The 13,457-nt window shown below is 32.8% G+C and overlaps 1 protein-coding gene across 1 annotated transcript; it reads left to right on the forward strand.

The window, feature by feature from the left end:
• LOC105157242 (protein STAY-GREEN, chloroplastic-like) lies at positions 3,107-8,737 on the forward strand. Its single transcript, XM_011073600.2, has 4 exons — positions 3,107-3,540; positions 3,669-3,833; positions 6,913-7,080; positions 8,186-8,737. Exons 1-4 carry the CDS (start codon positions 3,415-3,417, stop codon positions 8,519-8,521), a joined length of 795 nt encoding a protein of 264 aa, XP_011071902.1. The 5' UTR covers positions 3,107-3,414; the 3' UTR covers positions 8,522-8,737.

Consider the following 13,457-nt stretch of genomic DNA (forward strand, 5'->3'; position numbering starts at 1 on the left):
TTCAATTGATTATTATTTATCAATCATCTACTAAAGACATTCAATTTTGGATTAACCGATCAAAAATCGACTAAATTGAAATTTCATCTGATATTGGTTATTTTTTCAGATTTCGATTATTTAGTTCGATTTAAATTTTTTTATGCAGGTTAATCGAATCTAATCCAATACAGAATTTAAAATATATATAAATATAATTCAAAAATAAAAAATAAATATTAAATATCTTAATATAAATAACTATAATAAATAATAATAATTCAAACAACCCATATAGAAATTATGTAGCCTATCTGAACACATTAGAAGAATTATAATATTTTACTACGGTTAGTTGTTATGATTAATAAAAAATAGTCGTAGCAAATAGTTATTGACCACAGCCACAAAATGATTGTTGGCCGTAGTTTTTGCGAGGATAGCTAAAAGCTATGTCAAATATTTTGACCATAGCTTTAACTGTGACAAATAAATTTTTCATGATAAAAAAACTAATTTTTTACATCGATTTCTTTTAACCTTAATTAATAGTAATCATTTACCATAATTTTTAGCCATAACCACTAATATTGTAGTAAAAAAGATCAGAACTCGTAGCTAGACTTGAACCCAATTATTCGGATCTAAACTGACTCTATTCAAATCAAATTCAGAACGTAATTTCGCTCAACTATGCGTATGTATATTTATACATACATATATAAAAATACGTACATGCATGCACTTCAAGAATACATGTATATGTACGTATATAAATACACATATATGTATATATTCATACAATAATATTTGGAAAGTGTAGGGCATGTGGTTGGGCACTTCAGGAGACACCACTCATTGATAAGAGGACTTTTGGAGCTACGGAAGTGTCGGTGGAGGAAGAAATGTTCATAAAGACAAAAAAAAATTCTTTCTCGAATCAAGTTTGATTGAATCAAATTAATCGTAAATACATCTGTTATGTGATTGATCATTTTTCTTAAATTGTACACCAATTATACGACAAGAACAAATATATTATATTTATCATATAATTAGTTTAGGTTCAATCGAGTCAAATCGAAACTAAAATCTCCCCATATAGAGAGACTGATTAGTGATTGAGATATGCTTTAAAGAATCCTTTCTAAACCTAAACACTTCATTCCTTTTTCTTTTGCGGAAATTACTCGTTTTCCTCCTTCACTCGAGTTGACCACTCCACTGAGCGTGGGCACGCTCAGTCAATTCTGCAGAAATTTTCTTGTAATCTCCTTTTTTTCTTTTTGATGCCTTCAATTTCGATTTTAGCTTGATTTTTGCCATCTTTGCCTCATATATTCCCTTTTTGCTGAATTCGCAATAAAATCACATAATTAGGGATGTTTTGGCTTAAAAAGGAAGATTAAATCGCTATAAAATTGTGACAATTGCAGAGTTATCAATAGTTATGGGATTTTTTTAAATCATCCTGTAAGTTATAAAAGTTATTACTTTTAGTCCTTTCGTCAAATTGAAATTAGTATTTTTAACAAAAATATAGCACGTAATTGTTAGTCTTCTAGATAACAACTATGTACTTAGCACACTGTCTTTTTTATTAAAATATTAACAGAATCAGACAATAAAACTAATTAAAAATGAAAACTTTTGTAATTTATGGTGGACCATTAAAAAATATCTCGTAACTAATTAGACAAATAATGTACTGATTCTAAAATATAAGATGAAAAATACTATATATTTTATCAATAATTAACAATTATCGAAACAGAACCAATTAAATTCACAGTATTTGATATAATATTTTGGGATTAATGTAATTTACCCTCCTGTGATATTAAAAATATATACAATTTACCCCTTGCATTTTAAAAAATAAATCAATTTACCTCCCTATCTAAAGAGGTAAATTGCTTCAATTTTAAAAATATAAGAAGGTAAATTGCTATATTTCTAAAAACACAAGGAATTAATTATTATTTTTTCATAAAAAGATTGTTCGTCTATTTTTCATAACAGAGATAATTAGATTGCAATTTACCCAAATATTTTGGAGTATTGAATTTTCGATCATCGAAATTTTAGTTGGATAGAATTAACACCCTTATATTTTGTAAGGGGCGCCATGCTTAGCTAACTCCAAGAACGGGAAAATAAAAATAAAAAACTTATCCAACTGTCGGATAATATTATAATTTAAACTTATATATATCCAACAACCTACTTACTCATCGTCTAGCCAAAATAAATAATAATAATAATAAGAAGAAGAATAAGAAAGAGAGAAAGAAAGGTTCAAATAATAAAATTTAAAGAAAAAAACTTCCATTTTCACTCTTCTCATATTACTCTCGAAAATAGAAAATATATAATAATAAAAATAATAAAACAACAAGAAGAAAGGCTAAAATAACAAGGGGGAAATTCATTTTCGCTCTTTTTTTTTTTGAGAAATTTTTTCGATCAAATCAAACCAATCACATAATAAATATGGTATACTTATTATATAATAGGTTATTTTTTTAATTATATATCAGTTATATGGTAAATATATTACACATGCTGTACAACTAATTCAAATATAATCAAATTCGATCAAAATTAAAATCACCCCTTTTTCTTATTACCCCCCAAAAATAGAAAATACATAAAACAAATATCATGCTGCTCTGTCCTCTGACCTAAAATAAGTTCCATCTCTCCATCACACACCCACTAACCTTTTCGCTTTCCCACTCGGTTGGACCCAGACAAGTCCTAAACTAAACCTGATTTCTGTTTTTCTTAACTAATAATTAGGTGATTATATCACCATTTTAATAAATTAATAACTTACATAAAAAAAATAAATATTAATATATTTGACATAACTCGAACTGATAATTTTAAATTAGTTCGACTCAACTTTAACACATAATGGATAAACCTAATTCGTGTTTGAATTGCGATATATACTAACTTTTATGTAGTGTTGGCAGTTGTCAAGAACCCAATTCAAACAAACAAACGTGGGTTAGTGCTAACCATGCAAACAACTGTTATGTGTTCACCAACAAGAAGTGTGGAACCTTCAAGCAAACTAACTGAGATTAACCCTCTCGTCCGCGCCGCTTACTCCCCTCGCTATCTTGCCACGCACCCCACCCCCACCCCTATCCCCTCCCAAAAATTTCATCATTTTCCTCATCTTTCGCTCTCTTTCACACACTCAACACGGAAAATTTCACACGTTTGGATGCAAATCTTGCAAGTTTTCTAAACGTTTTAGGCATCCAAGCAAAGCAAGAAAAGAGTAAAGCGGAAGTCAGAATCAGACCCCTTTATATTCTCTCTATCACTCCTCTCTCTTCTTTCTCTCTCATAAAAACACATTCAATTGATAGCTTCCATCAAACTTGGAGCTTAATTATATCCTCTTCAGTATTAAAAACTATGGGGAGTTTGAGTGGTGCTTTGGTGCTACCATCGAAGCTGAAACCAGACGAGAATCCCTCTAATTTCTGTCTGCACAGAAGCAGAAGGAGAATCAGAAAGACTCAGCCCACCACACTTGTTCCTGTAACTTCATCTCAATTCCCTTTGTTTTCTTTTTGTTGGGATCCTGGATACTTGGAAATTAATTAAACTAATGGGCTGAACTCATCATCTCTCTCTCTCTCTCTCTCTCTCTCTCATGATGTGATCAGGTCGCGAGGTTATTTGGGCCAGCTATATTCGAGGCATCGAAGCTGAAAGTTCTGTTTCTGGGAGTAGATGAAAAGAAGCAGCTTCCAAGAACTTACACACTCACACACAGTGATATCACTTCTAAGCTCACTCTTGCCATCTCTCAAACGATCAATAATTCCCAGGTAATCATTTAGATCACTTTTTTTAACAGTTAATCTACATATGTTATTGGATAAATCGCTATCTACTTACTTGTGTTAGAGAAAATAGCAAACAACCCCTGTGAAGATAAATTAGTAAATTGCTCCATTTTTTGACATAAGGGATAAAATTGCTATTTATTTTTTATAGAGTAATTTGTCCATTTTCAATATTATAAGAAGGCAAATGTTATTCATAAAATTCGTAAAGCTAAAACGTGGCTAAATATATATATATATATTCTTTTTGTAAGACCTGGCTAAATATATATATTCTTTTTGTAAATAACTATCATTTTATTCCATTGAAATTATCAATATTTTTTATTTTGTATATAACCTTAATGTTTAATTAATTAATTATTTTAATCATATTTAATTAAAAAAATATAATAAAAATTTAAATTATACAGGTATGATCGAGTTTGCTTCGATATCTAATTATGCATAATCGTTGTGGGAACAATGTTAACGGCAGTGTGATTTTCCAGCCTTTTGTTATTTGCTTTTTTGCGTAATTTAGGACAACATTACAAAATTAATTCCATAATTTAGGGTAAATTTAAATTTGACCCCACTTTTTACCGAATATTAAATGTAATCTCATATACTTTTAATAATTATAAGAAAAAAAAACTTAAATGTTGCAAAAAAATCCCAACATTAGTAGATTTTAAAATTAACCACCAAGAATCCACATATAATTCAGCACGTGGGTCAAGAAAATAGTCAATTGTTAATTTAACGTGTGGGAATTTTTTTTTTTTTTTTAATTCCATAAAATGTGGAACTAAATTTGGAATGACTCTGGAGTGTGAAACTAATTTTGTAGTTTTGCCTAATTCTTGCAATTGAAAGATGGTGTGGTGGAGGTGTGTTTTTTTTTTTTTTTTAAATTTTAAAGAGGGAAAATTGTCGGAATCCCATCTAAATTAATAGGCGAATATATATATTGATTTGTACAGTTGACAAAAGCCTACACCAATAGTGTGGTGGAGATCAACAAGTAGATACGTCCAGAAAAACAAGTTAGAGTGTTTTGGAAGCAAGAAAATCGTGTATGAGAAAGCGGTCGTGTAAAATTGACTAATTTGGCAGTATATACTACTTTTCAATCCACTCATTTATGTAATTATATATATTTATACGTATATATACTAATACAATGGGTATTTGTGCATGTTTAAAAAAGCATTTTCCAACTTTTAGCTTTAAAAATGCATTTTTAAAGTATTTGATATAGCAATTTCTATTTTTGAAACAACTAAAAAGAAAATGCTTTTAGGCCAAAAGTTATAACACCTTGAGGTGTACTTTTACTTGCTTTGGTTTTTTTATGACTAAATTCAATTTTATTTTTTATTACTTAAGTTTATTATAATAATCTTAATTCAACTTATATTTTTTAATTTATTTCTAAAATTGTATATTTAAATTTGATATAGGAGTTTTCAAATAATTTAAATTTTAACAATAATTAAATTTACACTTTCGCATATTTAATAATTTAAGTTTTTTTATATTTCATGTTTAGTATCATTTAATTATATTATTTTGTTAATTAACATATTATTATTTGAATAATTAATAAATGAATTATTTTTTGCAATCGTGCGAGTTTCATTATTGTGTATGAATCAATAATTATATTATTTAGTAGGAGCATTATCAAATTAAATATTTGTAAATATATAAATATGAAATACTTACAATCGAAAATAAAATTTATGATTTTTTGTGAAAAAATAATTAATATTGGCAAACAACAAGTGTAATAATAAGCAAAAAAAATAACATCTTTTTAACACATAAGGACAGAATAGTCTTTCATCAATTAAGTTTATTTTAAAAGTGATTTTTCTCCAAACAATATCCAATTTAAAAACTTTACCCACTTTTGATTGTACTGCAACTTCTAACTTTTTTTATAAAAATTATTTATTTAAAAGTAGAATTTTTTACAAACACTCCCTGTATTTTACTCCAATTTAGAGTTTTTGAAAATTTAAATTGGTCACCGTTGTCGTATATGATAAACATGCTATGTGTATATATATATATATATATATATATATATATATTCCAATTTATGTTGCAATTGTATTTTCAGCAGTGAGTTTATTTGGAACATTTTATAACTTTGTATATTTTAGAAGCGTTAAATTACTCTTTGAATAATATTACAATTCAATTAATATATCAATATACTTAAAAATAGTGACAAATTATATCGATTCAACTAATATATTAATTTAATTAAAACTAAAAATAAATTACAATAACTCCCACTTAGTAAAATAAATATGCAGACACTCTATGAGACTGGAACCTATAGTATCAAATTTATTTATCGGTCTTCAATCTTACCTACTAGACTAAGCCATCACTGATTATACAATGATAATTTAAGAGTTTAAAGATGTCGATTCTTATTTTAAAAGTAAACTTTTAAAATACTTGGTAAATAAGATGTTAGAGGTTATAACTTATAAGATGTCATCGTATTTGGTATAATAAGCTCTTTACTGTGATAATAACTTAAAAAAAGCCATCAATTTTTAGAATTTAAATTTGTATAAATAGCTAATTTTGCTTTGAAAGAAATACGTCAACTACATGGAGGGCAAAAACGAAATACTAGCAAAATTATCAATATTTCTTTTATTTTTATCTATTGGATATTAAAATTAAGAACTTATAAGATGTTATTGGATAAAAGTGGAACCTGAAATTTCACTAAAAAAAATAGAACTTTTTACTATCACTTAATACGTGAGTTAAAAGAAAATAATTGTGGCAAATAATAATTATCAAAAGTTGCACTGCCTTTATCTTTTTAAGTGAGACCAAAATGAATGTTCTTGTCATAACTAAAAGGATAAAGTACACCAACACTCAATAAAATTCGGTCTAATTACATAAATATTATTAATTTTTATAAACTATAAATATACCTTTAAAATTATAATTGCAATATTTATTGAGGGCCAAAATTTGTAATTACATCTTTTGATTAAAATTACAATAGTACATGATCGTGGCTGTGTGAATGTGTGTGTAGTTGCAAGGATGGTACAATAGACTGCAGAGAGATGAAGTGGTAGCGGAATGGAAGAAAATCAAAACGAAGATGTCTCTTCATGTCCATTGTCACATAAGTGGTGGTCATTTCCTGTTGGATCTCTGTGCTAAGCTTAGATACTATATTTTCTGCAAAGAACTCCCCGTGGTAAGAACCCTGACACTACTTTTTCGAAGATTTCAAATTTTTTTGATATTTTTTTTATCCATTTAGAATTTATTTTGATAATAAAATATAATACTTAAAAAAAAATTGAAATATTAGTCAAAAGATCGACCGTAAAATATTTACAATTTGCAGCCGCCACGTAACATGTATGTGATATTTTTGGTCCAATAAATAATTTTTGTAAATAAATATCCTCAACTTGCTATTGTGTTTTTAAACTTATTGTCCTTAGTTGTCAAAATTAATTCTAAGTGGATGAAGTTCCCCATACTTACAGAAAGAAAATTATAAATTTGTTGATTAATTTTTCTTTCGATTTTACTTCATGAAAATAAGTCCGGTTTTTATTATTCAATGCAAAATTTTGAATATAAGTTCTTTCATGTTTGTTTGGGTTTTTATTTTAGTTTTTGGTTTTTAAATCAGTAATTAAAACAAAATATATTTGTTTATATGTATTCTTATTGAAAAAATACTAATTTGACATCATAGTTAAATATAAAACAACGATCTCATTAACTTCCAAACACATTCTCATTCACATGAACACCTACACAAAACGAAAAACTTTATATTTTTAGCTGCAAACTGAATATTAAAAATGAAAACACAAACTAACAAAAAATTTTAAGAGGTAAAAAATTTAATATTAATATCTTAATTTTTCCCCTCATTAATCTTTCTTTTAATAAAATGGTTGCATCGAACTCAGAATATCTTATTTAATCTGACATTATATTAAATAATCGACTCATGTAAAAATTTAAATTATTGAAAGAGAAAATTATTTAGTATCATAATATCTCAATATATTTCTTGCCTATATGACCATCATTGTATTTAGTGGGAACTTTTAAAATAAATTATTTTGAAATGTCAATTTCTTTAAAAAAAAATTTTAAATGTTATTCTCAACGTTCAATACAGAAAAAAAAATGTGAATTTTTGTGTTTATACTCGTTACGAGTTAATATGATATTTTATATTTTCTCATTAAGAGAATAATTATTAAATAATATTCATTTACTTAATTCCATTGTTCCCTGTTTGGCTAACAAGAGTTGCTCCAAAAATTTACGTTCAGGTGTTGAAGGCTTTTGTCTATGGAGATGAGAACCTGTTCAACAACTACCCAGAGCTACAAGATGCTTTGGTGTGGGTGTATTTCCACTCCAACCTTCCAGAATTCAACAAGGTGGAGTGCTGGGGCCCACTGAAGGAGGCTTCATCACCGTCCGATGGGCGCGGTGCGGCCCGACAACAAAATGATAAGTTTCTCGAAGACACTAGATTGGATACCCCGCAGCCGTGTCCAGAGGCGTGCTCGTGCTGTTTTCCACCAATCAGCTTGATCCCTTGGGCCACTGAGGCTGGTGGTGGGTCCCCATCGGAGGGGCTGGACCCACAAAGCTTTGTGTAAGGTGGTTCTTCTTGATTGATGGATTGGATAGATGGATGGTTGTAGAAGTGTAAGAAAGGAAAATTTGTGGGGCGAAAATGTAAATATTAAGGCAAGCATATTGGGTTTAATTCTCTTCTTTATTTATTTATGGGGACAAAAAGTAAAGAAAAGAAAATTGGTTATACAGTATGGTGTTGTGTTTGGTATAATGCAACTAGACTATTATTTATGTGATGTTAGGTGCTTTTACAATTAGGTTTCTTGAAATGATAAAGCAGTCTCGGGTGTGAAAGTAATAAGGATGTGATTAATTAAAAAGTGATTGTACGCATAATTATCTAGTTGCCGATTCGTCAGTTTTTTGTTTATTATATATTATCATACGGTTGATTTGTACTAGAATTGTATGGCTCATGTGTTTAGTGTGAATCATTGGAGAAGTTAGCGTTGTTACCATTAAATTGGTGGATTCCAAACTTTCCCAATGTCATTATCTCCTACATTTGTGGCAACCTATTTCCTTCAAAAGCGCATTTTTCTTCTTCCCCACAAGCAAATTGTTTGAAATCCTTTCATACTTGTTTGATGTTTAGTTTACTTTCAGCACAATACCCTATCATTCTGGGTTGAACAGTAAATTGCAGGATGCCAAGTGAGAATATCTTTTACAGTTAGTTTTTAGACCAATTTCCTTCATATAGATAATTTTTTTTGGTTGCCATCCTACTCAAAGTTAAGAGTCTTTGGTTGCCTTTGTTTTGAGTCTAACATCTCTCCTTCTAAACACAAATTTGCAGCACGAGCACACAAGTGTGTGTTCTTATGATACAATCAATTCCATATAGGTTACAAGGTCCTCAACCTAGAAAATGATCATAGTTTTTACTCTAGGGACGTTGTGTTCCACGAAGATATATTTCCTTTGGCTCATACTCCTACTGAACTTGTATCCCCACTATTAGACATACGGCCTTCTTATGCTGACGACTGCAGCCACACTCCACCACTTCCCCCTGTTTTTGAGTCACCGAGTGCTACTCCTATTTCCCAACTGCCTGCTGCCTCTAACCCACCTTCGCCATCCATGGGTGAGCCTTCCTCATTACCGTTGCCCTTGACCACTTCTGATTCTAATTCCCTTGCACCACCTCCCATATGTAGGTTGCTTAGGACACTTCACAAACCTCCTTGGCTTGATGATTATGTGTGTAACTGCTCCACTAACTCTCACTTGTTTGCCATCCACTTTTACACCTGCACATACTGCATTTGTTGATCTTTTGTCTACTATTCAGGAGCCTCGAACATATGATGAAGCCAGCTGCAATTCAAAATGGGTTGAGGCCATGGCTGAGGAGCTTGCTGCACTAGAACGTAATGGGGCTTGGACGCTTGAACCTCTGCCCCCGGGAAGAAAGCCATCGGATGTCGTTGGGTCCTTAAACTTAAACTAAACCCGGATGGTATTGTGTTGCGGCATAAAGCTCGCCTCGTCGCCAAAGGCTACAATCAGGTGGAAGGCGTAGATTACTTTGACAGCTTCTCTCCAGTAGCCAAAGCCGTCATCGTCCGTGTTTTCCTTGCTGCTGTAGTCACCAAAGGCTGGCTTTGGTGTCAGCTCGACGTCAACAACGCCTTCTTCCATGGGCACCTCGACGAAGAGGTCTACATGACGCCACCTGAGGGGTATTCTTTGGTTGTTCCTGGTTCTGTTTGCAGATTGAGACGCTCACTTTACGGCCTAAAACAGGCGTCTCGCCAATGGAACGTCGAGCTCACGAAGGAGTTGTTGGCATTTGGTTATGTCCAATGTCCCCACGATCACTGCCTCTTTCTCAAAGTTACTTCTACCTGTTTTGTTGGTTTATTGGTCTACGTCGATGACATTCTATTGACAGGAGACTCTTCTGCCGAACTCACTGCCCTCAAGAATCATCTTCATTCTCTCTTTACTATCAAGGATTTGGGGCCGACAGAATATTTTTTGGGACTCGAATTGGCTCGATCACCTCATGGTCTTCTTATGTCTCAGCACAAGTACTTCACAGACATTCCCAATGATGCGAACTTGTTGCAAGCTAAGACTGTCTCAACTCCGTTGCCCCCTGGCCTCATCCTCTCTGCAGATGTTGGCTCTGGTTTGGTGGATCCTGGCCCCTATAAACGCCTTGTGGGTCGCCTTTTGTACCTTGGCTTCACTAGGCCGGATGTTTCCTTTGCAGATCAACAACTTTCACAATTTCTTCAGTACCCTCGCAGCTCTCATTGGGATGCCGCTATCCATGTTCTTAGCTATCTCAAAGATTCTTCCAATCTGGGTCTTTTCTTCTCTACCTCCAGCAACCTTCATCCTTGCGTTTACATGGATGCTTCATGGGCTTCTTGTCCTGATTCTCGCCGTTCGATCACCGGCTATTGCATCTTCCTAGGTTCCTCTCTCGTTTGTTGGAAGACCAAGAAACAGACAACCGTCTCCCGTTCCTCCGCCGAGGCCGAATATTAGAGTATGGGTGCCGCTGTTTGTGAGCTTCTCTGGCTCTCATATCCTTTGCGTGCTTTTCGCGTTCCTTTCTCTACCCCGGTTCCTTTTTGGTGCGACAATCAGGCCGCCATCCACATTGCCGCCGATCCCGTGTTCCACGAGCGGACTAAGCATCTCGACATTGATTGTCAACTTATCCGCGATCACTTCAAGTCTGGTTTTATTCACCCCTCTTTCGTTCTTGGTCGTGAGCAGTTGGCCGACCTTTTCACCAAGTCTTCCCCTTGCTGCTTTTGCTCGTTTGGTTGCCAAGCTGGGCTTGGGTCCCCAAGCTCCACCTTGAGGGGGGGATGTTGTGATTTGTGATTTGTGATTTGTGATATGCGCAGGAATAGAGCACAAGAACGGAGCCTTAATTCTAACTTGAAGACGAAGACGACGTTGTGAAACCAGATTTTAAGTTTAACTTAATTTGTATTTTACATTTACGCTTTCTTTAGTGAAAACATGCTTCTCTTCTGTATTTTGTTTTCAGTTAGTTAGGAGCAGTTTATTCGTTTAAACTGCCATCTTCCTTGTGTATATTAGTTCTGTGCACACTTCTTCATCAGATTGATTTTTATAGAAATAGAAGATGAATTCTTCCACCATATTGAACTCTATTATGGAGTTTGTCTATGCAAACTATGATTTCCTACACGTCTAGTACTAGCAAAACTATTATTTTTGTTAAATGAGTCATAATCCCACAAATCCTTAACAATAACATTCTAGTAATACCTCACGCACCAATCTGATGGAATATACTTCTGCTACTAAATCCAATGTTGTCCGCACTTGCTTGTATAGACTAGAGGTAGTTGTTCGGACATCGTGGATAAACTAACCCTAGCCGATGATTTTGAGGTTGCCCTGGTGAAGGAGTATGTGTAACTGACCCTCGTTCATGAAGGATCACGTGGTACGGCTCAGGAATGCACAAGCAGAAGCGGTAGCGATAAACGCATACAATAATAAAAAAATTAAAGCGCAAAATAAACGAATTCAATCGGTGTACCCTTGGAGTTCCCGAGCGTTTGATGTAATATTAACAATAAATACTAACATAAAAGGGTTGAGGTGAAATTGCATAAAGAACCAAAAGGAACGAAGGGATGAAATTTTACCTTCGTCGGAATCCGCCTACTTTAAACGTTCACGTGAGGCTCCAACGCAAGAACCCTTTAATTCGTCCACACCACATTGGTACTAGAATCACAATGCTTCCTTTGCTAGAAGAAAATAAGAGAAAGGAGCTCCAAGAAGTTGGGGAGAGAGAGAGGGGCGACCGAGTGAGAGAGATACTAGGAAGGAAATTATTTTGGGTTGTTGTTATTATGTGATAATATTATTCCAAATTGTATTATGTACAACATATATATACCTTGTATGTATGTACATAAATATGTCTAGGTATATTTATTCATCTATAAGGTAAGTCTTCTTAATTTCAGATCAAGAAGATGATCAAAATTGCACTTTCAAAAATTGCAATTTGCTAGTCAATAATTTCCTTTCATATAATTTTTGCATGTGCTCAATGGAGTGTGTTGGCCGATTTCAATTATTAAAAATACAAGGCCCAATGAATTTTTATTTAAATCTAATTTAATAAAAAAATTCACCCAATTGAGCCTCATATTTATTTAATCTAATTAAATACATGAGTCCACATTGTCCTTATTAATTAATAAGGTCCAACTTATTATATAATGCGGACAACCCAATATAAATTAATCCCATTAATTTATCCTTGGACCTTCCATCCAATGGATCTCTTATTTGCAAGTAATCCACTTACTTTTGAAATTAATTTCAAATTAATTTATTGTTCTTTCTCGGTAATTTGTGTATGACTTTTTAGATTCACAATTTAGCTAGATTTGGGCTAGTGCCTGACACTATTATTAATTAAATTAAATTAAATTAATAATTCTTTATTAACCTTAAATAAAAAGGCCCATCACCATGGGTGGCCGTCTAGCAACGGTCCATGGCATTAGAGACTAGGTGAATTGTCGTGTAAACATTTAAGCTCTCGAGTTATATGGGTATGGTCCCTTCATCTATCATCTCCCGACCTTAGTCTAGGGTTGGTGTCAGTTCCCATCCTGAACTAGGCATCTATGCTTTAATACTTGAGACTGCGCTACGCTTAATTGATCGGCATAGGAACCTCATTTCCTACTCGATCAACCACTGGCCACAGGTTTATAAGCCGTAAGCGCGTCTTCAAGTCCATAGAAGATACCTCTATCGAGTATTAATAGGAGACGGATCCTCTTCTTGGAACTCATCGTCCTTGCTACATACTCCGACTGTACTAGACGAGGCTTATGATGATCATGTCTGCGACACAATCACCTCTCACACACATCCAAGATACAATCATCATATGCACATGACTGCCGTGATTTTCTCAAGTCCGAGGAC

This window comes from Sesamum indicum, linkage group LG1 (assembly GCF_000512975.1).
Source record: "Sesamum indicum cultivar Zhongzhi No. 13 linkage group LG1, S_indicum_v1.0, whole genome shotgun sequence".
NCBI classification, from domain to species: Eukaryota; Viridiplantae; Streptophyta; class Magnoliopsida; order Lamiales; family Pedaliaceae; genus Sesamum; species Sesamum indicum.

Bases quoted from the DNA above. Each gene is read 5' to 3' on its own strand.
- LOC105157242 (XM_011073600.2), top strand. From the start codon at position 3,415: ATGGGGAGTTTGAGTGGTGCTTTGGTGCTACCATCGAAGCTGAAACCA. The intron at 3,541-3,668 runs GTAACTTCATCT...TGATGTGATCAG, and splicing joins AGCCCACCACACTTGTTCCT to GTCGCGAGGTTATTTGGGCC. The intron at 3,834-6,912 runs GTAATCATTTAG...ATGTGTGTGTAG, and splicing joins AAACGATCAATAATTCCCAG to TTGCAAGGATGGTACAATAG.